We start from the raw sequence: 25,780 nt of genomic DNA, 5'->3' as shown, positions 1-25,780 counted from the left end.
ATACAGATCTTAGTGGCAAAGAAAGGATTAGAACCCCAACCTCTAACTAAAATAAAGAGAAAAAGGAAAGGGTAGAAGGTAAATTGGGACAGTCATACCCCAGTGATTACTTCTGTTTTCAAAGAGAGATGAATTAAAGACTTTTTTTTTTTTTTTGAACACAGTGCTTAGGAAACCAGAGTGTGTTTTAAGTGAAATGATAAGGACAAACATAAGAGGTAGAGGCAGGTGCAGTACGGAAGAAAATAAAAACACAAGGGTGGCCTGCCTATCTCTAGAGTTGTTTGGTACAAATAAGTAGAAAAATGGAATGGCATAGAATATGTCAAATGCTGTTTCAGGTGTTGTCAAACTGTTACACAGCTTTGTGCATAATCAGCATCAGATAAGCCAGTTAATTAAGTGATTGAAAAGTCAGAAATGTCCTGTTGGATCAGAGTGATAATCCATTTAGTCTTTTTCCTAGTCTTTGGCAGTGACTGCAGTTTCTGTTTTTTTCTCATCTCAGTTCCTGTTCTCCCCCTCTGCATTATTCACAAGGTTTTATGAAAGTGTGTTGCTGCATCCACAATAGCAGCTTCAAACACTTGAGACATTCTGCAAACGCTTCTTTTCCTGGAGTCATTAATCATAAATTTATTTCAATTAATTTAATTCTTTGAACATATCTGTGCTTATGACCCATGTGCCTCCAAGATTCTAGAGTTAAGTTCCGTATGTATGCTACCTAATGATCTTTGAATAAACATTTACACATAAAATGTCGACTGCTCTTTTCCTTATAAAAGTGACAAGTATTCATTTGAAAATTTAAGAAAATTTAGATAAATCAGAAAAAGGAAACAAAAATCTCTTAGAGATAATCACAAAATGTTAACAATTTGTATATGTGTCAAGTCTTTTTTTTCTATGTGTATTCTGTGTGTTTGTGTGTATCTTGAGTGTGTGTATTTATCAGCACGTATGTGTACACACACGTATTTAATTTTATTCCTTAAAATTTGCAACAGGTAGTCATAGTGCACATTCAGTTTTGAGGTGTTATTTTCACTTAATGATTTGTTGGAGACATATTTCCGTATAACTGAGTAATGTTCCAAAATATCATTTTTAGTGTCTGCATATTAATATGTATCATATTGACAGAACAACATTTAACCAATCCCAGTGGAGTATTTTAGTTATTTCCAAACTTTTGCTAGTATAAACAATTTCAGTGAATATTCCTATAGATAAATCTTTGCCCAAGTCCAGAATTAATTGGTTAGGATATAATTTTAGAAATGCTGAGGTCTTAAATCCCTTGTATCATAAACAACTCCTAATCCTGTTTTGGTAGTTTGTAATGAATAAACCCATATTCATGGGTCGTCCTGTCTGCTCATTACTGAGATTTATCTTTACAAATTTAAATCCTTATCCTTTCATTCTGTCTGTGAAAGAGGTGGTTAGATTATCTTTTCTGGCCAGTCATTGTTGTAAAACCTAATAAACTTAGTTAGAAGAGAGGTTTTTTTCGCAACCCCCCTTTTCCCTTCCCCACCCATTTCAAAATCTCAAGAATTTTGTAAATCTGTGGTTTACGAGGATGTGCTCATAAGATTAAAAATGTCCCTTTTATGGACATAGCTAACAAGACACATTTGTTTGGCAATTGGTGAAGCAATTGCATTCGTTAGATATGTAGATTCAGTTGAAGGAAGGGGGAAAATTAGTTTCCTGTAAGAGAGAATGGAAATCAAAGGCCCCTCAAAACCAAGAATATAGTTAACTAAAAATGAAAAACAGAATAATCTCACATATGCTCAGATCTCGTGTTTTGCATGAGCTCAGGTATTCCCAGATATAAAATTTTGTATTCTCACAAATAAATGTGTGAGGTCTTAGAGATGGGAAAGAATTCAAATTGTCACTGTTCCAAACTGAGATTAACTCAGACTTTACTATAGAAATATTTTGAATGCTTGAGTTAGGCATTTCACTGTACTCTGTTCAATGAGAATGCCTTCTTTGCCCCCTATATATAAGTAAAATGTTGCTGTCCACATTTAGAGTAGGAGAGGACCTGGAAGTTTCCCTAAGTTAAAGCAAGAGCCCCTAGAAACAATACTAAAGTAGTGGACACATTTTATTCTTAAAAAGTAGTTTGTGGTGGGAGAGGAGAAATCAGATTTATTGGGTATTTAAGGGCTAGGTTAAATGGTATAAGGAAATGTATCCTGACCTAAGTATTCAGAAAAACCAAATTTTAGTTGTGACTCTACCTTAAGTATTTTCTGAGGCTTCAATATTGTAATCTTTTAAAAGAGAAGTCAGATTCTAAAGTTCTTTATAGGTTTAAAAAATATTGTACTGTATACTAAAGATGACTCATGTATTTTGAAGTATAAGGAAGAAATTAACATGCTCTTTTCCTTTTATAGATTCTTAAAATTCAGATAATGGGTAAAATTCTGATGGGCAGGTCCTCACCTGTTCTCCTTAATACTTGTCAGGAAAATCAGATTCTTTAACAGTGAAACATAGCAATAGATAGGTAGTTAGAAATTAGAAGAGGCACCCAAAGTAGAAGAGTTTGGGAAATATCTTCTTTTTGAAATAGTTAAGAAAGGCTGTAATTCTCCCTGGAGGTGGGGAAGGGGCCTCACTTAAATGACCTCTGTAGGTCCCTTTTAATAAAAAAAAATTCTTTTTTAGATTCTCATACAGGGAAAGCACAAAGTGATTTTACTCTTCAACACAGTGTTACTCCTGGCAAGGAATGAGATTCACCAGTGAAAATTCAAGCAAAACTTGTTTCATATCCTCTTCTAATACTGTATCCACTAGCCCCACCCATCCCTCTCAGAGTTGCTTTGAAATAATTGCTGAGGCTTTAACTCATTTGTCTGCAATGAACATTCTGCAGTGTAATAATTAAGTGCAAGAGATATGTCCTGACAGGGAGGAAATTTAAATCTTTGATGTTCCATGTACACACTGAAAACCTTACCAAGGCCAGGCCTTGAAAGGCACTATAAAAGTTGAAATGCCTAGGTTTCGCCTGTGTTTCCCACTTTACCCCTGTTATCTTGTTCTGGTCAGTCTGTCTGACCTAGCAATACTTAGGTAATCAAATTATATTTTTTAATTTCTATTTTAATAACACAAACTATTAATTCCTGGAAATGTACTGTCATGCATGGCATTTGGGAATGTTTTGTGTAGGCTACTTTTTTTTTAAGAACTTTTATTGAGATACAGTTAACAGACAATAAACTGCATATATTTGGAGTGTACAATTTGGTATCCCAATCTCCCAATTCATTCCCCCCCACCCCTCCCCGCTTTGTGTAGGCTACTTTTTATTTGGAAGAATTTCATTAGTGTTTTGGAGTTTCTGTGGTTTCTCTATCCCTTTCTTTTCTCAGCCTCTGTTCTCTTCCCCTGCATTGTTCATTAGCAAGGGCATGAAACCCTGCTCCCAATGACTCATTATTACTCACTATAGTGATCTACTTTTCTTTGTGAGACTAAATTTGGAAGATGCTTGAATTGCCATTCCTGAGGAGAACAGGTCCTAAGAACACATCCTGTTAACTCTCATCTCTCCATGCGAATGCCAGGAAGCACTGACACTGATCATAGAAAATGGAATAGCTGCCTCATTTGATCCTGGCCAAGCCCAATACCACTGCAAAAAGACTTTCTGCAATGAGCAGAGCCTGGGGCCTGATTGGAGAAAAGAAAAAAAAAGAAAAAAGAACTCTGTATTGTAGTTGCCTAATCCACAAAGCAAAAGATGTCAAGTTGTATTTTTTTTAATTAATTAATTTTATTGGCTGCGTTAGGTGTTCTTTGCTGCGTGCAGGCTTTCTCTAGTTGCAGTGAGCAGGGGCTACTCTTCGTTGCAGTGCGCCGGCTTCTCATTGCGGTGGCTTCTCTTGTGGCAGAGCATGGGCTTTAGAGTACAGGCTCTAGGTGCACAGGCTTCAGTAGTTGCGGCACATGGGCTCACTATTTGTGGCACAAGGGCCAAACTCTGCGCCATGTGGGATCTTCACAGCCCAGGGATTGAACCCATGTCCCCTGCATTGGCAGGCAGATTCTTAACCACTACACCACCAGGGAAGTCCAAAAGATGTCAAATTGTATTTATAGAGCCCTTTACAGTTCATAAAGTAATTTGTCATTCACCAAATTGTGCTTCTCGTGGTCAGTTTTAGAGATAGGCAAAGAATCTCTTATATTCATCTTGTGCGTGAGGAAGCTGAAGCTCTGGAGAGGTGTGGTGACTTACCCAGCAATGCCAGCTTTTGAGAACTCCCTAAGATCCATACCACCGTTCTATAATGTATGCCTGTTCACTGTCACAGGTAGCATGTCCCGTCTGGACCCTGGTACCTGCTCTAGATCTGGATAGGGAGTATATTAGCAGTTACTACCTCAGTGGATGTATAATTGACTTAAATTATCCCCCTCCAGCTAGTTGACTCAGCCCATCTGCAGCTCAATTGATCTCTCAGTGTCAAAGTTCTATAACTTGGTGCTCAAGCGGGGTCTGGATTCTGACTTCCAGCTGTGTCTGAACTCCCACACACTTTTGAGGGCTGACACCCACCTCCTCCATGTCTGATTCTCAAACTGTAGTCCCTGGCTTATAGCTGGTTCATTGATCCTGGCTACCTGACCTCAGGTATTTACCTCCAGCCATCCTTCCTATACAATGCTGCTTACTCTTGTCTCACCAGTGTTAATTACTTCCGCCTCTCCCCCTTTCAGATTCTAAAGGCAACTGACTTATTTAAATGTTAACTATCAGACTTTCCAGACCCTCCTTACTTCCTGTCGGTCCCTGAACCTGATCTGAACTCCTAAGACTGCTTCCTATCTGTGTTCTAGGCTAGGCAAATGATAGCCCCTTCTAACTTATATGAAACTCGTATTTTTAGTATTTTCTTTTGTTGCTTAGAATTTCAAATTCTTTTGACCTTCTTAACTTATATTTTCTTGGCCCACACTATGTCATTGATTACCGTAGCTTCTGCTTAGTTGAAATAGGATATGTAAAAGCACCGTGTTTAAACCATAAACCTCATATAAAGTACCCTGCTGCTGTTATTAGGCAATTCAAGCTAGAGGTGACTTTTTCTAACCTTTCTGGTGGAGGAAGACAGGTTGTCAGCTGAAATAGGAACTTAACAATTATTGCCCCAAACCAAAAATAAGACAAGTGTAACAACTATTACACCACCACACTGATTTCTTTATGTAGTTGATTCCTTTTGACAAGGTCACCACCATAGGCTTTTAAGATATGTCATAGGGAACACAAAATAAAATATTCTAGGCTATTCTAAACGCCACAGAACATTTCTTCTAATCAACTTGAAGATACTGCTATTTCAAAGGGCATCTACTCTGAGCAATTTTCCCATGTAGTGTTGTTTTCACTCATATTACCTTATGTCAAAAAAAAAAAAAGGTTTCATGGGGAAAGTAATTACTTTTTTTAAAAAATTAATTTATTGGCTGCTTTGGGTCTTCCTTGCTGCTCGATTTTTCTCTAGTTGAGGTAAGCGGGGGCTACTCTTCGTTGTGGTGCGTGCTTCTCTTTTCAGTGGCTTCTCTTGTTGCAGACACAGGCTCTAGGCGCGCAGGCTTCAGTAGTTGCGGCATGTGGGCTCAGTACTGTGGCACACAGACTTTGTTCCCCGCGGCATGTGGGATCTTCCCAGACCAGGGATTGAACCTGTGTCCCCTGCATTGGCAGGTGGCGTCTTAACCACTGTGCCACCAGGGAAGTCCTGGAAAGTAATTTCACTGTTTTAAATTTTTATAGGGTGACTGAGGCTCAGAGATCTTGGTTAACTTGCCCAAGTGTACTAAATGAGTTAGGGGTGTTGTACTTGAACTCAAGATTTTTTTTCTGACGCCAAAGAATCTGTCCATGCATCTCAGAATTGTAAAACATTATGGGAAAGAAACTTCTAATTTATTTCAAGATTAAGTAAAGATATATATAAAAGTCCACTTAACAGATCAGGTAATATGCCACAGAAATTTATGTTCAAGAACCCATGCCAGATTATGGTTTTCAGTAATTATACAATGCTGCCATCTTGTGGATACCATCATTTGCTGTTGCATTAGCTGGCTTCTATCGTTGTGCTGGGCCAGAATCACCTAGTTGGAACTGAACATTCAAATGTTAAATGCCCAGGAAAGAGCTGGAGTTGGGGAATTTATTTATTTATTTATTTATTTAATTTATTTATTTTATTGGCTGTATTGGGTCTTCGTTGCTGCACACGGGCCTTCTCTAGTTGCAGTGAGTGGGGGCTACTCATTGTGGTGCACAGGCTCCTCATTGTGGTGGCCTCTCTTGTTGTAGAGCACGGGCTCAGTAGTTGTGGCTCACAGGCTGTAGAGCACAGGCTCAATAGTTGTGGTGCACAGGCTTAGTTGCTCTAGGGCATGTGGTATCTTCCTGTGGCAGGGCTCGAACCCATGTCCCCTGCATTGGCAGGCAGATTCTTACCCACTGCGCCACCTAGGAAGTCCCTGGGGAATTTAGAATAACATTTGAGGGGCTAAGCAGTGTCAGGAGTTTGAGCAAATCTATTGTGCTTTCTAAACAAGATCAAGCATTGCATTATGTCTTGTTAACAATACTTGAATGCTATGCTATAAAGTCAGCACATCTTATGTTACATGATAAGGATATAAGAGAGAATAGAAAACAAAGGTATATCATTTCCATATGGATAAGCAGTTATTCCTGTATCACTGGTTGAAAAAACTTTCCTTTCTCCCTGTCTTAGTCAGTTCGGGATGCTATAACAAAATACCATGGATAGGCTGGGTATCTTAAAGAACAGAAATTTATTTTCTCACAGTTATGGAGGCTGGAAGTCTGAGATCAGGGTTCCAGCAAGGTCAAGTTTTGGTGAAGGCCCTCTTCTGAGTTGCAAACTTCTTGTATTTTCACATGGCAGAAAGCGGTTACAGGTTATCAAGAAGAGTAAACATCACCCAAGGATTTTGCTTCCTCTCTGAGGAAAGAGTTAGTGTTTTTCAATTGTGTACAAGATGGTTTTATCATGGTAGGTGGAAGTATGACCTTGTTATTGTCTTTATTTGGAGACTAAGTATGATGCCCAGATATTTGGTCAAACATTATTCTGGATGTTTCTGTGAAGGTATTTTTTGGATGAAATTAACATTTAAATGGATGGACTTTGAATAAAGCAGAATATCCTCCGTAATATAGGTGGGCCTCATCCAGTCATTTCAAGGTCTTGACAGAACAAAGACTGACCGCTCCCAAGCAAGAAGGAATTCTAGCAGACAGCCTTTGGAACTCTTTGCAACTCTTCCCTGGGTCTCAGCCTGCTGGTCTACCCTGCAGATTTTGAATTTACCAAGCTTTCACAATCACATGAGCTAAATCATTAAAATAAATCTCTCTCTGTCTCTGTCTCTCTCTCTCTCACACACACACACATACATACACACACACGTATCCTGTTGGTTCTTTTACTCTGGAGAACTCTAATGCACTCCTTCACTTTATTCAGGTCACTGCTAAAATGTTCTCTCCTTAGAAACATTTTTTGTGACCAAATTATTTAAAATAGTCCCTTCACACACCCCCTCACCATACCCAGTTACTTTTCAGCTCTTTATCCTACTTTATTTTCCTTCACAGCACTTACTGGTATCTAAAATTACATATATACTTTACTCTTCTATTGACTTAATTCCTTCACTAGGACATTTGCTCAGTGAGACAATTTTATTATTCCTGCCTTTTTTCAGTTAACAATATGTCATATCTATAACATGAACTTTTCCACATGTCCATACCTTGAGATAAACCTTGTTCTTTTAATTGGTTGTGTAGTATTCCATGGTGTGAACATACTGGAATTTATTTAACTGTCTCCTGCTGATAGTTTTTGAGCTGTTTCTATCTCTTCACTTTGATTTCTTTTAAAGTCACAAACCACAATCATATGCATATATCTTTGTGTACTTGTGTGTGGATTTCTATAGGATAAATTAAAAGAAGTGAAATTCCTGAGTCAAAAAGGTTTCGTCAACTCACACTCTTACAAACTGGTATACCCTTGTCCATCCAATTGCTGATTCTTAAATATGTGGCAGCAAGCCCTTGGGGCTATACTCCAAGGTGAATGCATACTGCAGGAGGAGTTTCCTTTTCTCACTAGACTTCTTTCTCATGCAGTTTCCAGGAAAGCATTGCTTTGACTTGATGGAGGGGACCTCCAGCTAGAAACCAATGAATACAAATATGATATTCCAGTAATACAAACAATATTTGAAAAGGTCAAATATTTTAACTGTAGTTTTACTTGGTGATGTAAATATACCAGTTGAAAGAAGTTGGTGGTGTGAAACACAGCAACTGAAGGAAGTTGTTCATAAGGAAGTTTAATAAAAGTCCAACTCTCCCTGCAGCTTTATCTGACTTCTCCTTCTCAGGCTTTTCTCTGCCTACCCTTTGGCCGTATTCACCAGGTCTTTGTCCTTAGCTTTCTTCTTTTTATGTCCTCCCTATTTTCCCAGGGTGATTTCATTCACTCTTACAGGTTCCTGTACAATAGATATGCCAGTGACCTCCAAATTTATATTGCCAAGCCAAACTTCTCTTTCCTTAGAACCTTACATCCATCTTCCCACTGGACACCTTTACTTGGATAAGCCACTGGGGTCACCCTAGTCCTAAACTGGTTGTATTACTTGCCACCAAACCTTTGCTCCAAACCTGTTCCTTCTCTAGGATGCTTTTTCTTTAATGAAGGCTACGAGCATCCATCTAGTTACCCAAAACATAAATCTCAGAGTCAGCATAGGCCCTCCATCCTCTCACATCCTGTAGGTGTCCTCAGATTCCGTAGATATTTCTTCAGCATTTTATTCTTACCCTCCCCTCCTTTACTTCACTATTATCTCTCCCCTATCTGAAAAGTATAGTTTTCTAACTGGTCTCTCACCCTTCAGCCTTATTTCTTTCTGGGATCCATTTTCCATTCTCTGGACAGATGACATTTCTAAAATTCTAATAATATCATGCTATCCCCATTCCTCAGTGACTCCCCCATCGCCTACAGGTAAAGTATAAATTCCTTAGCATGGCATACATTTGCATGATCTGGTGCCTGCCTACCTCTCCAGTACTGTCTGTCATTGTACACCCCAATGTATATCATTCAGTCCAGTTACAATGAAGTGATTGCAATCTCTGAAAAACATAAGGTAGTTGCATACTGTACACCTTTGCATGTAGTCCTTCTACCTGGCATAATTTTCTATGCCTATCTGCTTGGTAAGAATTTCTTTAAAGACTCAGCAGAAAGGGTCACCTTATCTTTGGCTCCCTAAGCTTCCTGTAGAATTGCTGTCTCCCTCCAGTAGCAGATACTGTTGGCTGCCTACCCAAGAGCATTCCCCCTTATTTTTCCTCTTTCCCAATAAGACTCCAGTTTTGTCAAGACTACATGACTATATGCTTCAGAAAGCAGCTGGCCCAATGTTGAATCTTCATTCTTCTAAGCCAGTCAGTGATTGGTTTAGGTATGGCTAGGTATGGACATGCTCTTCTAGTCAATGATAAAAGAGAAGTCTGCTGGAGAGCTTTTTGGAGGGTTTGATCTCTTGAAGAGACACACAAGCAGAGATGGTCTTTTCTTCTAATGGACATTATAGTTTCTGGATGAGCTGGATTTCTGGCACTAGAACCAGAGGAGTACTGACTAAGCAAGGAGTACAGTAGAAGCAAAGTAAGTTCCCCCAAACTGGGCTAACAAATCATGATGGTAATGGGTGATGGAGTTCCAGCAAAGTAGACTTAGAGGGACTCTCCTAAGCTTCATAGCCAAGGCTCCACATATTTCTACAGATTAAGAACAGGACTATTCCAGAGCTGAAGGCCGGGTCTGTGTGGGGAGCTTGTGGTCTTGCCCATGGGAAGAGGGAGCCGGAAAACCTGGAAGAGAGAACAGCTCTGTCCTTAGAAGGGTTATTATACCTGCAAAGAGCCAGGAACCCACAGGGAAGTCATTGGAAGCCAGCAAGAGAGAGAAACAGAAGAGATATCAATACTAAGTGGTGTTTCTCAATACAGATTAGCAAACTGGCCCAGAGGGGGTGTGACACACTGGAAGAAATGCAGGCTTGGAGTCATACTGCTGAGGTTGCAGTCCCAGTTCTGCCACTTCTAGCAGCAAGGCCCCTGGCAAGTTTCTGAATCTCTCTAAATCTTAGGTTTCTCACTTGTAAAAAGAATATAGTAATAGTTTTCTTTTAGGGCTGACTAGCAGGGTAACTGGCTTACAATACAATAAAGCAGACACCCTTGTTATAAATTCTTTTATGTTAGTAATGAGGTTACTAAACTAGCCTGTTATCTGATAAAAGTTTAATTCTCCTAAAGACCCAGCAACCAATAATTTCTTGACTTGTCTTTCTGACAATTTAATATCTCAGAAGATAGAAGAAATGATTCAAGAAACAGATGTTTGGACTTAGTCAAATTTTTTTTAAATGGTGATGGGAATCTGGAGAAAGCAACCATATGAGAGAAAGTATGGAGTAGTAATAGACTTGGCTATGCACTCATCACCTATGAGCCGTGTACTCTTGGACAGGTTACTTCATCTCTGTGAGCTTCAGTTTCCTCATCTGTAAAATGCAAATAATATCTGTCATATGGGATGACTGTCAGGATTAGAAATAATTCATGAAAAATTTCTGGCATGTATTAGGCACTCAGTAAGTAGCACCTATTTTTATTATTACTGTAGAAATTGGAGTAGTAAATTTCACAGAATTAAATTAAAAAAAAATAGATATGATCCCAAGAATGAGACCCTAAAAGAGGTAGGCAGTCTTTTTAAAAAACAAATTTATTTATATATTTATTTGGTTGCACCAGGTCTTAGTTGTGGCTCACAGGCTCCTTAGTTGCAGCACATGGTCTCCTTAGTTGCAGCTGCAGGGCTCCTTAGTTGAAGCTCCAGGGCTCCTTAGTTGTAGCATGCATGTGGGATCTAGTTCCCTGACCAGGGATCAAACCTGGGCCCCCTGCATTGGGAGCATAGAGTCTTATTCACTGCACCAACCAGGAAGTCCCCAGTCTTTCTAAAAATTTATCAGAAAAATAAATTGGATTTATTATGCTCATGGCACTGTCCCTACTGTGCTGCTAAGTACACTTTTGGCGCAGTTTACCTCTTCTCAACCCTTCTTTGCTCACCTCCGCACTTGTAAGTGATTCCAATAAGAAATAAAAGGAGAGGCTGGGAAGAAAATACTGGTACTGTAAAGAAGTCCTTTGACTAGCTAAAGTTTTAGAAAGTTGAGTACTAAGTATGACAGCCACCTCTTCTGGCTTTGAGAGTTCAGCTTAGGTGCTGTATTGAGCATTTAAAACAGATTATACTCTTTAATTCTGTCAGTTTTGGCCTACAAATTATTATAAGACTGTATAGTGTATGGGGATATGTGTATAAAAACAGATGATTGAACTTGGTGTACCCCCAAAAACATAAAAAAAAAAATAAAAAAAAAAGACTGTATAGTGGACATTTGTCATATTCCTGGCTGCCCAGATTCCAAATTGCCTTTATAAGTTTGGGGAACAGGCCATGATGTGAGGCAGACCCCTACATCTCACTCATGAAAGCCCAAAAGCCCTGGTATCAGTTTTTCCTGATCGTTGACTGCTTGGGACCTAAGCATGATTGATCAGCCCATCCCTCCAGGATTGTGATTCTGGAGACAGGAGTCAAGAGAAGCAGACAATGTGTAAAATTTATTCTGGTAGTGGTGGCATTGAGTATCTGCTGGCAGTGGTGGCAGCTGGGTAAGCTTGGCACCCAGTTCCCAGGGCACTGCCAGTGTTCAGCAGTAGCATCCTTCCTATGGCATGGTTTCCTCTGTGTGTCTAGCTACCCAGCCTCTGTATTCTTAGTCTGTTTTTCTAGCCTTTGCATTGATTCTTTGAGCTCCCTAATACTCTTTCAGTAAATTCGTTTTCTGCTTCAGTAACTAAAATCAGTTTTTGTTGTGTACAACCAAAAGACTCTGGCTAGTACACAGTCTTTAGGTAGTGGTCAACCCAAAAGAATCTGATGTTGCTACTTTTAGTACAGATCTCTGGATAAAGTCATGGTCAAATAGGCAACTGGTCGGGGGTTCTGTCTAGGTTCCGTTTAAGCCCATGCACCTCGGGGAAAATACCTGTTGCCCTGCCCTAAACCACCTATTCTCTATCTCACAACTTTTTTTTTTTTCTTTTGGCTGTGTTGGGTCTTCGTTGCTGCACGCCGGCTTTCTCTAGTTGCAGCAAACAAGGGCTACTCTTCGTTGCAGTGCGTGGGCTTCTCAGTGCAGTGGCTTCTCTTGCTGTGGAGCATGGGCTCTAGGCGTGCGGGCTTCAGTAGTTGCGGAGCATGGGCTCAGTAGTTATGGTGCATGGGCTTAGTTGCTCCGTGGTATGTGGGATCTTCCCAGACCAAGGATCAAACCCGTGTCCCCTGTATTGGCAGGCAGATTCTTAACCACTGCGCCACCAGGGAAGTCCCCTCACAACTTCTTAATTCACACTCATTCACTAACCCAGTCAATAATCACTTATTCAGCGCTTACTATATACAAGGCAATATGCCAGACACTGAGAGGAATCTGAAGATCAATAAGCTGTAGCTCGGACAGTATACTTTGAAATTTTGAACCAGGTAAATGTATTTTATTTTAAAATAAATTGGACTTCCTAGCTGGCACAGTGGTTAAGAATCCACCCGCCAATGCAGGGGACACGTGTTTGATTCCTACCCCAGGAAGATACCACATGCTGTGGAGCAACTAAGCCCGTGAGCCACAACTATTGAGCCCATGTGCCACAACTACTGAAGCCCACACACCTAGAGCCCATACTCCACAACAAGAGAAGCCATGGCAATGAGGAGCCCGCGTACCACAACAAAGCGTAGCCCCTGCTCACCACAACTAGAGAAAGCCCGTGTGCAGCAACAAAGACCAAAAACAGCCAATAAAATAAATAAATAAATAAAGATTAAAAAATAAAAAAATTTAAAAAAATTAATTAAGGACTTCCCTGGTGCTCCAGTGATTAAGACTCTGCACTTCCACTGCAGAGGACATGGGTTTGATCCCTGGTCAGGGAAGATCCCTCATGCTGCATGGTGGTGTGGCCAAAAAAATTAAAAAATTTTAAAAAATTAAAAAATGAATCACTCTGTTGAGGGTAGATGTGAAGGGGAGCTCTTTTTATCTTTGAGTCAGTATCACTGGGGGCAAGGTGCTATCCATTTCTTTGTAAATGTTCTAGAAATCAATCCCAAAAGGCAATTGGATTCCTTTGTTAGGGGTTTCCAGTCAAAATAAACAAGCAGCTCTCTAGAGCTCTGAGAAAAGAATGCCTCTTCTGAAGCTGACAGCTAGATTTCTGCTCATCAAAATATTTGTGACTAGAATGAAAGATGGGGAATTAGTGTCAGAAATTTAACTGAAGATAACCCATAGTCCTAAAATAGAATCAAAGAAACATCAGTTTCAAATAAAAATACCATCCAGCTTCTTTCCTTTTCCATAAATTACCAAATAAATAGTACTCCAAGGAAGCAGGGGCCCCACTACCTCTTAAACCCCTATATTATAGTCATTTGCCCAGGAGGTTTGACACTTCTATCTGAAAACACAGAATATTCAGCAGAAGCAAGGAAGAAGGGCACATATTAGTAATGGAAAATAAAATAGGTAAAGCAGATGATTCCAGACACCTGAGACAAGTGCTCTCTCTCTCTCTGTCTCTCTGTCTCTGTCTCTGTCTCTGTCTCTGTCTCTCTCTCTCTCTCTCTCACACACACACACACACACACACACAAGGAGCATAAAGTGAGGTGCTGAGTGCTCACAAGACTCTCACCCACAAACAGGAAGTCTGATCTAGAAGTCAGACTTGTTTTGGGGGTCAGGTCTTCATTCCCTGGATGACTTTGGACAAGTCACTTAACCACTCTAGGACTCAAATTCCCTTAAGAATTCCTTCAGAATTGGAAGGAAACTTAGAGATCACCTAAACCAGTCTAACTTTTGCATGACTCTTCTTTGAAGCATCCCCAATAAGCCTCTCTGGTTGAATGCTGACTTTTAGTGACAGGATGCTCACTCTCTCCAGCAACTGATGCCGTTTTTGAAATGCTCTGATTGTTAGATAAGTTCTTCCTTACATATTTGCAATTTGTCTCCCTATAGCTTTCCCCATGCTAGTGACCTCTAAGTTCATGTAGGTGAGGTCTGATCCATGGACAGCTCTTTAAGAAGGCTCTCAACTTCCTTTGCTTTTCTCCTCTACAGACTAAAACCACCCCCTCCTCTTCCATTGTTCTCATCCACTACATTCAAGATACAACACCATTCTGGTCTTCATATTTTTACACATGCAGAGTAGTGTTTAAGCACCCTGAGGCCTCAGGCAGCCTGAACTTGAGTACTGGTCCTATCACAGTAGGTGTGTGACGTTGGCAAGTTACTTTCATTTCTCTAGCCTCAGTTTTTCTCTCTAAAATGAGGATGATAATAAGTATACCCATTATCTTAGAGAAGTTATGGGTCTGAGAGATGAGGAAATACAAATAAAATGTTTAGTATAGTACCTGGCACTGAGTAAGCAATATTACTAGTGCTATCACTAATAATAATAATAAAGTTCACATAATGAGAATAAGAATGAATATTAGAATCAGAGGATTTAGAAGAGTTAATCTAGTCCACTCACGACTCCATGAACAAGATTTGGTTGCCCTAATATGAAACTTTCGGTACTTTTCAGGTGATGATCACTTTCAAGTGTGTGTTCACTGTCAGACACGCCCCAAGAGGGCAGGGACCTTATCTGTGATGTTGACTGCTGAATACTTGGTACCTAGAACAGTGTCCCACTCACTACTGTGGTGCAGGAAACTGGGGTGCAGGGAGACTGGCAGATTTATCTAAGATTGCGCAGAGGGCTCCCAGGAGAGCTAGAATAGGAACCCAGAAGTCCTGGGCAGCCGGCATTCAGAATTAAATCAAGGTCCAGCCCTAAAGTTTGGTGATTCGGGCAGAAACACAGGTATTCAGTGATCCTGGGGTCAACATTCCCACCGGATGGCCTAACTGCTGGTCCCTGCTTTGGGGCTGACTAGCCAGAGGGAGGAGTCGGTGCCTTACTGAGAAGTCGCGGGTGGGTGGTTCACCAGGCGCAGCACTGACACCCACTTGCAAGGCTTTGGGCTGGCTGCGGGCCAGCGCACAGCTGTTGCTACCGTCGCCGGGTCACCCCGGCTGGGGCCCACTCCAGGGAGCACCCGGTGGAAAACAACCTGCCTCCAGAAGGACAATTATTAAAGGCTGGAGAGGGGGCCGCCCCCTCTCGGCGCACGAACGTACGCAGGGTGGGTAGAGCCGCGCCTGCCAGCACCCTCCGTGGAGACGGCGCGCGCAGGCTCCTGTGCTGCGGGCGCGGCTCCTGGAGCCCGGCGCCGCTCCAGCACTGGCTACGCAGTGCCCCGGGCGGCCGAGCTTCCCCCACGGAGCTGGCACCTTGCATGCGCGGTGAGTCGGCCCGGGTGATTAGAGCCGGCAGGATAGGGGCAGGGAGGGTCGTAGGAAAACAGCTGGTGATCAGATCCGGAAAGGGAGATGGGGGAGCGCGGGAGCAAGGACGCCGGTCCGGGTTGCTCGGTAAGTAGCTTTGTGTCTTGAGCCTAATGGGAATGCGAGCAACTTGATCCATCTGACCCAAGCGGGTCAGTTTACAAGTGGAAAACTGAGGCCCAGAGAGGTAAGGTAGCCTGGCATTGTTTATCCCTCCTTGCTTCAGTGTAGAATTGGGGGCGACTCTTAGTAAGACTCCACATACGTTAAAACAATGGAATAATACAAACAATGGTTAAAAAAAAAAATCCTTGACGAGGTAAGTATAATTATAAGTAGGCAGTCAAGGCCAGGGGAAAAGAGAACGTAAATCTGTAGTCCATAGGTGAGCTACCTGGGCCAAGAGCCCTTAGAGAAGTAGTGCAAGACTGGGACTGGAAGCCAGAACTTCCGGCCCGCGCTGCAGTGCTCCCTGGATAGGGAGCGCCAGGAACTGAGAGCAGAATGCGGAAGCTGACAGCCTGCCCAGGTGCTGGCTCTTAACCTTCTTGGGATCACTGACTTCTTAAAAATCTGGGTCTCCTCCCCAGGGTTCACACAAAATCTTGCACACAGTTTCAGATTTGACAGCAGGATGAAGCATTCCTTCTGTAAGGAATGACTGAAGGCCGGCACTCAGGCTCCGCTGTTCCAGAGCAGTTTATTTGCTCCTTTAAAGGGAAGCAGCTGGTGAAGGAGTGAGTTCCTGCTCTGAGTTCAGACAGCGTCCTGACGCACCTAGCTCCCTGACGCCCCTAGCTGCCTGATCTTGGGCACATTGTTTAACCTGTCCAAAGCCCAGTTTTCTTTGTAAAGTGGAGGTAAGGTAGCTTCATCTTTCATGTTGTCAGACTACAGATGAACATTGAGCCCAGTGCCTGGCACTAGTAGGTACTCAATAAAAGGCTGGTGCTCACAACAGTGAGTCAAGGCTGTGCCGGTTAAGAAAGTGTGATGACCTGCGGGAAATTGGGGTGTATTCAAAAGAAAACAATTTAAAACATGCAAATATAAAGTCAGCCCTATTATGACTTACAAATGGCTGCACATGCCTTGTGATAATAACCTAAATAAGAATGCATCTATTTAGAATAATGCACAGCACTCAATATTTGACCCAAGGTCAAATGCTGAAAGTAGAACTACCAGACATTCTAACAAGGACTGTTTATTGGGCCTCACGTGCCCCTTTTGAAAGGAGCCAGCATCTGTATAGTTGTTTTTAAATGAGAGGAAAGAGGACATATATGGGAACCTGGGCACCCCCCCAATCTTGTCCAGCAATGGAGGCTCAGCTGAGTTTCTGCCAGGATACAGGAGTTACTTGGCAGTTGGCTCACATTCCTCTTGGATCAGCAGCTTGCTGTGGTAAACAGTGCCTTGGCTGATTCTGCTCTAGAACAAATAAATGGCTTTTTATTTAACTGATTGGGGAGGGGGGTTGTTTGGGTGCTCTAACCGAAGCAAAATGGCATTTGTTGAGCTTGCTTGTCCAAAGCCTGTTGCTTGTTAATTGACAGGCTTAAGCTCTTTAAAATCTGTGGGTCCAAAATTATGAAGACAGGGCCTGGGCAGACCTACTTATTTCTAAAAAGAATTGCCTTTACCAAATACTGTGTTCTCTCCTTTCTCTACCATTTTAGGCCTTGCAGATAGAGGCAGGGAAATATGGCTTAGGGCAAATAGCTGCTATTTAATTTGGGTTAAAACACACACTGCCTATCTGGTGGTTACATTCCTTTCTGTGTATTTATAAAGGGCAGTTCTTCCCCAGAGAGAACAAGAAAGAGAGGATGTGTATGTATATGCCTGGAATGTCTCTTGCCCTCTGTCTACATAACCCCCAATCAGTTATTTGTCAACCCAGAGAAGTCCTTTTTCTGCAAGTTTGGTGATTTTGGCAAATCCTTACCTGGCTGGCTCTGTTGCTTGATTTTGTTTCACAGTAGCTCTCTAGAAAGTTTTTTTGTGTTTGTTTTTTTAATTTGATCTTTAGGTTCCAAACTCTTGGTGTTCCATGGGACAACACAGAGCACACACAGTCATTCTCTTAGACAAAGGCTCTTACTTATTTGAAGGCAGTCCGTGTACCCCTTCTGTGTGTTTGCCTCTTCAGACTCACTGTCTTCATTCCTTCAACTGATCCTTAGGAGGACAAGAGTTAAGAGCAGACTTTCTCAAGAAATGATCTATAGATCGCTTGCATCAGGATTACCTAGGGGCTTGTCAAAATGCTCCATCCATTACCTACTGAACCAGAATTTTCAAGAGCATGAATTTCAAGGAACAAGAATTTACATGCCTAATAAGTGCTCCTGGTGATTCTTTTTTTTTTTTTTTAATTTTTTTTATTTTTGAAGAACTTTTATTGAGATACAGTTAACAAACAATAATAAATAGCATATATTTAGAGTGTACAGTTTGGTATCCCAATCTCCCAATTCATCCCCCTCCAATCCTCCCCGCTTTCCCCACTTGGTGTCCATATGTTTTTTCTCTACATCTGTGTCTCTATTTCTGCCTTGCATTTCCTCTTTCATAGTTGTTAGCATTTGCCTTATGAATTGAGGTGCTCCTATATTGGGTGCATATATATTTATAATTGTTATCTCCTCTTCTTGGATGGATTCCTTGATCTTTACGTAATGTCCTTTCTTGTCTCTTGTAACATTTTTTATTTTAAAGTCTATTTTGTCTGATATGACTATTGCTACTCCAGCTTTCTTTTGATTTTCATTTGCATGGAATATCTTTTTCCATCCCCTCACTTTCGGTCTGTATGTGTGCCTAGGTCTCAAGTGGGTCTTTGGTAGACAGCATATATATGGGTCTTGTTTTTGTATCCATTCATCCAGCCTGTGTCTTCTGGTTGGTGCATTTAGTCCATTTACATTCAAAGTAATTATCGATATGTATGTTCCTATTACCATTTTCTTAATTGTTGTGTTTTTGTTTTTGTAGGTCCTTTTCTTCTCTTATGTTTCCTGCTTAGAGAAGTTCCTTTAGCATTTGTTGTAAGGCTGGTTTGGTGGTGCTGAATTCTCTTAGCTGTTGCTTGTCTGTACAGCTTTTGATTTCTCCGTCAAATCTGAATGAGATCCTTGCTGGGTAGAGTATTCTTGGTTGTAGGTTCTTCCCTTTCATCACTTGAAATATATCATGCCACTCCCTTCTGGCTTGCAGAGTTTCTGCTGAGAAATCAGCTGTTAACCTTATGGGAGTTCCCTTGTATGTTATTTGTCGTTTTTCCCTTGTTGCTTTTAATAACTTTTCTCTGTCTTTAATTATTGTCAATTTGACTGCTATATGTCTTGGTGTGTTTCTCCTTGGGTTTATCCTGCCTGGGACTCTCTGTGCTTCCTGGACATGGGTAGCTATTTCCTTTCCCATGTTAGGGAATCTCTTCCAATATTTTCTCAGGTCCTTTCTCTCTTCTCCTTCTGGAACCCCTAAAATGCGAATGTTGGTGTGTTTAACATTGTCCCAGAGGTCTCTTAGGCTGTCTTCAGTTCTTTTCACTCTTTTTTCCTTATTCTTTTCCACATCAGTGATTTTCACCATTCTGTCTTCCAGGTCACTTATTTGTCCTTCTGCCTCAGTTAATCTGATGTTGGTTCCTTCTAGTGTATTTTTCATTTCAGTTATTGTGTTGCCTATCTCTGTTTGTTTGCTCTTTAATTTTTCCAGGTCTTTGGTAAACTTTTCAACCTTTGCATCCAGTCTTTTTTCAAAGTCCTGGATCATCTTCACCATCATTATTCTGAATTCTTTTTCTGTAAGGGTGCCAATGTCCTCTTCATTTAGTTGTTTTTCTGGGGTTTTATCCTGTCCCTTCATCTGGTACAAAGTCCTCTGCTTTTTCATTTTCTCTGTCTTTCTGTGGCTGTGGTTTTCAGTTCTGCAAGACGAAATACTGCTGATACTGCTTGATACTGCTGTCTGCCATCTTGTGGAGGAAGCTATCTAGGAGGCTCCTGAGTGCTTACTGATGGGAGGGACTGATGGTGGGTAGGGCTGGGTGGGCGGAGCTCAGTAAGACTTTAATCCAATTTGGTGGAAGAAGCTCAGTAAAACTTTAATCTGCTTGTCTGCTAATGGGTGGGGCTGTGTTCACACCTTGTTGGTTGTTTGGCCTGAGGCTACTTAGCACTGGAGCTTACAGGCTGGGAGGGTTCACACCAATCAGCACTTCCCAGAACCCCTGCTGCCAGTGCCCCTGTCTCCTCCGTGAGCCACAGCTGCCCCCCCACCTCTGCAGGCAACCCTCCAACACCAGCAGGTAGGCCTGGTTCAGTCTCCTATGGGGTCACTGCTCCTTCCCCCTGGATCCTGGTGAGCACACTTTTTTGTGTGCCCTGCAAGAGTGGAGTCTCTGTTTTCCCCAGTCCTGTGGAGGTCCTTCAGTCAAATCCTGCTGGCTTTCAAAGTCTGATTCTCTGGGGATTCCTCCTCCCATTTCTGGACTCCCAGGTTGGGAAGCCTGACGTGGGGCTCAGAACCCTCACATCAGTGGGTGGACTTCTGCAGTATAACTGTTCTCCAGTTTGTGAGTCACCCACCCAGCGTTTATGGGATTTGATTTTAACGCGATTGCACCCCTCCTACCATCTCATTGTGGCTTCTCCTTTGTCTCTGGATATGGGGTGTCTTTTTGGTGAGTTCCAGTGTCTTTCTGTCAATGATTGTTCAGCATTTAGTTGTAATTCCGGTGTTCTTGCAAGAGGGAGTGAGCGCACGTCCTCCTACTCCACCATCTTAATCCTATCCTTGCTCCTGGTGATTCTTATGCACCTCTGGTTGTCTCTGTGTGTGTTGGGAGGTGAAAGACTATTAATTATTTATACATTTCTATATTGTTTTTCTAGTTATGTAATAAGTGAGAGCCTCTTTTTTTTTTCTTCCACACCTTGCGGCATATGGTATCTTATTTTCCCACCAGGGGTTTAACCCGCGCCCCTTGCAGTGGAAGCGTGTAGTCTTAACCACTAGACTGCCAGGGAAGTCCTCTTTTGTAATTTAAACAAACAAACAAAAAACCCATGATGTCCAAAAATAATATATTGGTAGCAAATAAGCACTTGAAAAGATGCTCAAGATCATTAATCATTGGAGAAATGCACATTAAAACCACAAGCAGATAACACTTCATAAAAGACTGGCTAAATCCAAATGTTGATGAAGTTGTGGAACTTATATACTGTTGGTGGGAATGTAAAACGGTACAACCAGTTTTTAAAAGTACGACATTTTCTTTTAAAAATGTACACCTATCTATGATCTAAACATTGCATTCCTAAAAAAAAAAAAAAGTGAAAAATAAACATTGCATTCCTAGGTCCAACTTTATTGTAATAGAGAAATAGGAAGCAACCAATTTTTTATCCAGTGTATAAACTGTGGTATATTTTTATAATACTACTCAGCAATAAAAAGTAATGAATATTGATACATGCTACAACCTGGGTGGATGTCTAAATAATTTTGCTGAAAGGAAGAAGCCAGACAAAAAAGTGTACATACTGTATAATTTCAGTTATATAAAATTCAAGGGGAGTCACTGTCTCTTACCTGACCTCAGCCTTTGTGGTGCCTTCCAAGAGTTGTGTGTCTAACTCCACTTGTAACAGTGTCATTGGCAATTTGATCACTATTCTGCCAGTGTTCATCCATGTCAATTAATTCAATTAATTGAGAACCTACTATATGCTGGATCTAGAGTAGACACTAGGTGATGCACTGATGAATATAAGAAACATGGTCTTTGCCCTTGTAGAGCTTCTGCTCTATTAAATGAACCAGTAAAACAAATTGAATAGGAAACATAATTATTGGGGGAAAGGAGTGGTTCTTTGGAAGGGGGATGGGAAGACTTGTCTGGGTTTCGACAGAGATATAAAGCAGTCAATTTTATGTTTTTGAATGATCACTCCATTCTGGTGCTATGTATGCATCCAGTCTGTTGTACTGATCCAGGAGAAAAATGGTGAAGGTTTAGACTCAGGTGGTCTTAGAGATGGTAAGCACCGAAAGACCTAAGGGATATCCTTAATGAAACAGGGCAGGTCCCAGAGGTTGACACTGATCATTGAATTAGGTATTTTATCAGTTTTTAGTCCATTTTACTGTCTGACAGCCTCCCCCCACCTCTCCCAGCCTCCATTACCACATCTCTTTCCATTACCTCATCTTATTCCTTGTTTGTAAGGATGTCACGGAGAGACCAGCAATACCTTCCTAATCCAGTTAGTTACACTAGCCTGTGGTATTCCTTTGATCTACTGATCTAGTCGACTTTCATTAAGGGAGTGAGGATAGTCTGGCATGACCTGTTTGTCTTTTTTCTGTTAGCCTATGCTGACCCTCAGTGATCTCTGTTTCTCTTTCCAAGGGCTGATAGACCATCTGTTTTAATCAAGTGGCAGAAACCCAACTCAGAGTGGCTGAGGCCAAAGTGGGGTGGGGAATGCAAAATGTGTTAGCCCACATAAAAAAAATCCAAAGGGGATCAGTCTCCATCATGGCGGGGTTAAGTAATGCCATCAGGGCTTAATCTCATAGTCACTCCATCTCTCAGCGCCATTTCTTTGCTATCAGCTGCATTGTCAGTCAGGCTCTGTTGCATAGTTCTCATTACTTATTACTATCATCGTGATTAGCTGTTCTTACCATCTGCTTGAATATGATCAGCCAAGTGTCCTTAGACAATGTCATCCCTCTGATCCACATTCATGCTACTCTTCCCAGTTTAACAGTAATAGTAACAAAAACAATAGCTACCATTATTGAAAGCTTAACCATGTAGCAAACACTCTGCTAAAGACTTTATGTGGATTATTTTATGAAATCTTGTAACAACCCTCTGAGGAAGGTTATATAATTATCCCAGAAAAGCCAGTTGATTGATTGCAGAATCAGAATTTGAAATCAGATTTTCTATCTCCAGAGTCTAGGCTCCTAACCTTCATAGTGACCCCTGCAGTCACTCTTTAGGGCTAAGAAGAGGAAAGCAAAGCCATCAAATAGTGTGCCTATTTTTTACTTTTTCTGAACATGAATGCTAAAATTTAGTTGGCAATGATAGTAGGGGCAGAGCTTTGGAGGGTATTCTTACAATTTTGTTAATCCCAGGTCCTTCTGGGTTTTAGAGTTCTGGAAGCTCTTTGTACAGGACTCTCTACTCTGACTCTTATATGTATCTTTATAAACGAGGCTCATTAGTCAGGATCCCTATGTGGCCATTCTAGTTTCCATAGGTATTTGCTCCCTTAATTTTCAACAGGGTCTTTTGTTAGTATGATGTTTAACTTCACCTTTGACAGTCTTCCCATGAACTCTAATCCCTAGAGGTTTTACTTCCTTTTTGTTCCCCCTTAAATCTTTTTTTTTAAATAAATTTATTTATTTATTTATTTATTGGCTGTGTTGGGTCTTTGTTGCTGTGCGCAGGCTTTCTTTAGTTGCAATGAGCGGGGGCTACTCCTTGTTGTGGTGTGCGGGCTCCTCATTGCCATGGCCTCTCTTGTTGCAGAGCATGGGCTCTAGGCCTGTGGGCTTCGGTAGTTGCAGCACATGGGCTCAATAGTTGTGGTTCATGGGCTTTAAAGCGCAGGCTCAATAGTTGTGGCGCGCAGGCCCCGTTGCTCTGCGGCATGTGGGAACTTCCTGGAGCAGGGATGGAACCCGTGTCCCCTGTATTGGCAGGCAGACTCTCTGCGCCACCTAGGAAGCCCCTCCCCCCCCCTTAAATCTTTAAGTTGACCTCCTCTATAACCTGGGATGAGAGGCTGATGGATGTTCATCTTTTCTTGCCACGACATTTTACCTTCTGAAAGAACTTTTGAGATGATGGTTTTACTTTCCTCTGGGATCTGCTTACTTCCATTTCTCCATTCACTTCTGATTGGTCAGAACTAAGTTCAGAGTATCATTTCCCTTGTTACTTCTGTCTTAAAAGGGGTGAAATCATCAGGATGTCCATAACATTTACTTAGTCCCTCTAATTTTAGTGGAATGAAACTTGGAGCAAATAACCAGATATTTTAAATGTCCTATCCTTATTGTAGAGCCCCCCCACCGCCTTCTCCCCTTTAACTTTGTATCCTTAATCCAGAAAAATGCTTGGCATGAAAAAGCAGCTCTAAATATTTGTTGAATGAATGTGTAAATGCCCCAATTTTTCTGTGCCAGTGTGAACAGAGGAGGAGAGAGGAGAAGAAAATTAACTGCTTTATCCTATCCGAGAGTCAGAAGCAGTCACCACATAACATTCAAAAAACTTTTTGTTTTTTAGTACTGACTATGTGCTAGATTGATTTTACTTCTTAATTGCCTATCACAGGGCATCAGAGATCTCAGGACTGAGTATGGACTAGACTATATTGAAAGGCATATTTTCCCAAATGTATTCTCCAAGACAAGTCTCCTTATCAGACCAGACCAGGAAATAGAACAAAGGCACCCAGCCTGCTCTCCCAGGCTTTTAAGCTGCATTTGTCCTGAGAGTGTTGCAAAGATAGTAGATAACTTAAGCTATCTAATACTTCATTTGTTTTTAACTTTTTTATTTTGAAATAAATATAGGTCAACATGAAGTCCCAAGGATAGTACAGAGAGCTTACGTGTATCTTCAGCAGGTTCCTCCAGTGGTTACATCTTATCTCAATATAGCACAATATCAAAACCAGGAAGTTGGCATTGATATAATTAATGTGTTTGTTAAATGTCATTTTATCACGTGTGTAGATTTCTGTAACCACCATTTCAATTGATACAGATCTATCACCATGAAATTCTCTCAGTCCTATTCCTTTATAGTCGCACCCACCTGCCCTCCACCCTCATCCCTAGCCAGGTGGTCACTAATCTGTTCTCGTCTCCATAATTTTCGGTGTTTTATAAGTGGAATCACACAATAAGCTTTTCAGGTTGGTTTTTTTTCAGGCAGCATGATACCCTTAAGAACCACCCAGTGGTTGCAGTATATCAGTAGTTCATCCCTTTTTATTTCTGAGTATTCTGTGATATTGGATATACCATTTTTTTTAGCCATCCACCTATTAAATTCACCTAATAAAACAACATTTTGATTGTTTTCACTTTTTAGCTATTACAAATAAAGCTTCAACGAACATTTGAAGACAGGTTTTTGTATAGGCTTAAGTTTTCTTCCTCTGGAATAGATGCCGTGGGGTGTGATTGCTGGAAATGTATGTTCAGTTTTTAAAGAAACTGACAAACTATTTTTCAAAGTAGCTGTACCATTTTACGTTCCCGTCAGCAATGTATGAGAGATCCAGTTTCTCGGCATCCTTGCCAACATTTCGTATTATACAATATTTTGTGGGGTAACAAACAAGCTTTATTGAAGTATAATTTACATCATATAATTCACCTTTTTTTTTTTTTTTTTTTTCCGTTTTTGGGCATGCCACATGGCATACGGGATCTTAGTTTCCAACCAAGGATTGAACCTGCACCCCCTACAGTGGAATCATAATCTTAACCACTGGGCCACCAGGCAAGTCCCTAATTCACCCATTCAAAGTGTACAAATCAATGTTTTTTAGTATATTCACTGAGTTGTGCAACCATCACCATTAATAAATTTAAAACATTTCACCATCCCCAAAAGAAACCCAGCCACCACACTCCAACTCATTATCTCTTCAGCCCTGGAAACAACTAATCCACTTTCTGTTTCTATGGATTTGCCTATTCTGGACTTTTCATATAAATAGAATCATCAAATATGTAGTCCTTTGTGGCTAACGTCTTTCATTTAGCGTAATGTTTTCAAGATTCATTTATGTTATAGCATACATGACTGCTTCATTCCTTTTCATTGCCAAATAATATACTTTTAAAGAAATAAAAATGTGCTTCTTTCCATTACATGGGCTATAAACTAAGAGAATAACAAAATGCTGCTACAGAGAGGTTCTGCCACGCCTGCTTTGAGGTCTAGATTGCAATTAACCTAAGTGCTACTTTAAATATTTAGCAGTTCTCTGTGAAGTATTACTTATGTTTTTTGTTTATTTAGCAAAAGTTCTGAGTAGTGGAACCTCAGTAGCTT

The 25,780-nt window shown here is 41.0% G+C and overlaps 1 protein-coding gene across 5 annotated transcripts in view; it reads left to right on the top strand.

Moving 5' to 3' along the window:
• The first annotated feature begins 15,355 nt into the window (after positions 1–15,355).
• The window catches only part of ARHGEF37 (Rho guanine nucleotide exchange factor 37), a 52,094-nt gene continuing 41,669 nt past the window's right edge, over positions 15,356–25,780 (top strand). Inside the window, exon 1 of one of the 5 annotated variants that reach the window (XM_057731318.1) lies at positions 15,356–15,624. In XM_057731318.1, the coding sequence (XP_057587301.1) occupies positions 15,618–15,624 (7 nt within the window). In that variant the 5' untranslated portion in view covers positions 15,356–15,617. The other 4 variants (XM_057731289.1, XM_057731279.1, XM_057731298.1 and 1 more) reach the window with 4 other exon arrangements.

The sequence above is a fragment of the Hippopotamus amphibius genome, chromosome 1, assembly GCF_030028045.1.
Source record: "Hippopotamus amphibius kiboko isolate mHipAmp2 chromosome 1, mHipAmp2.hap2, whole genome shotgun sequence".
Taxonomy (NCBI): Eukaryota; Metazoa; Chordata; class Mammalia; order Artiodactyla; family Hippopotamidae; genus Hippopotamus; species Hippopotamus amphibius.
Note: the sequence above shows the minus strand (reverse complement) of the source record. Positions and strands in the feature narration are given on the sequence as shown.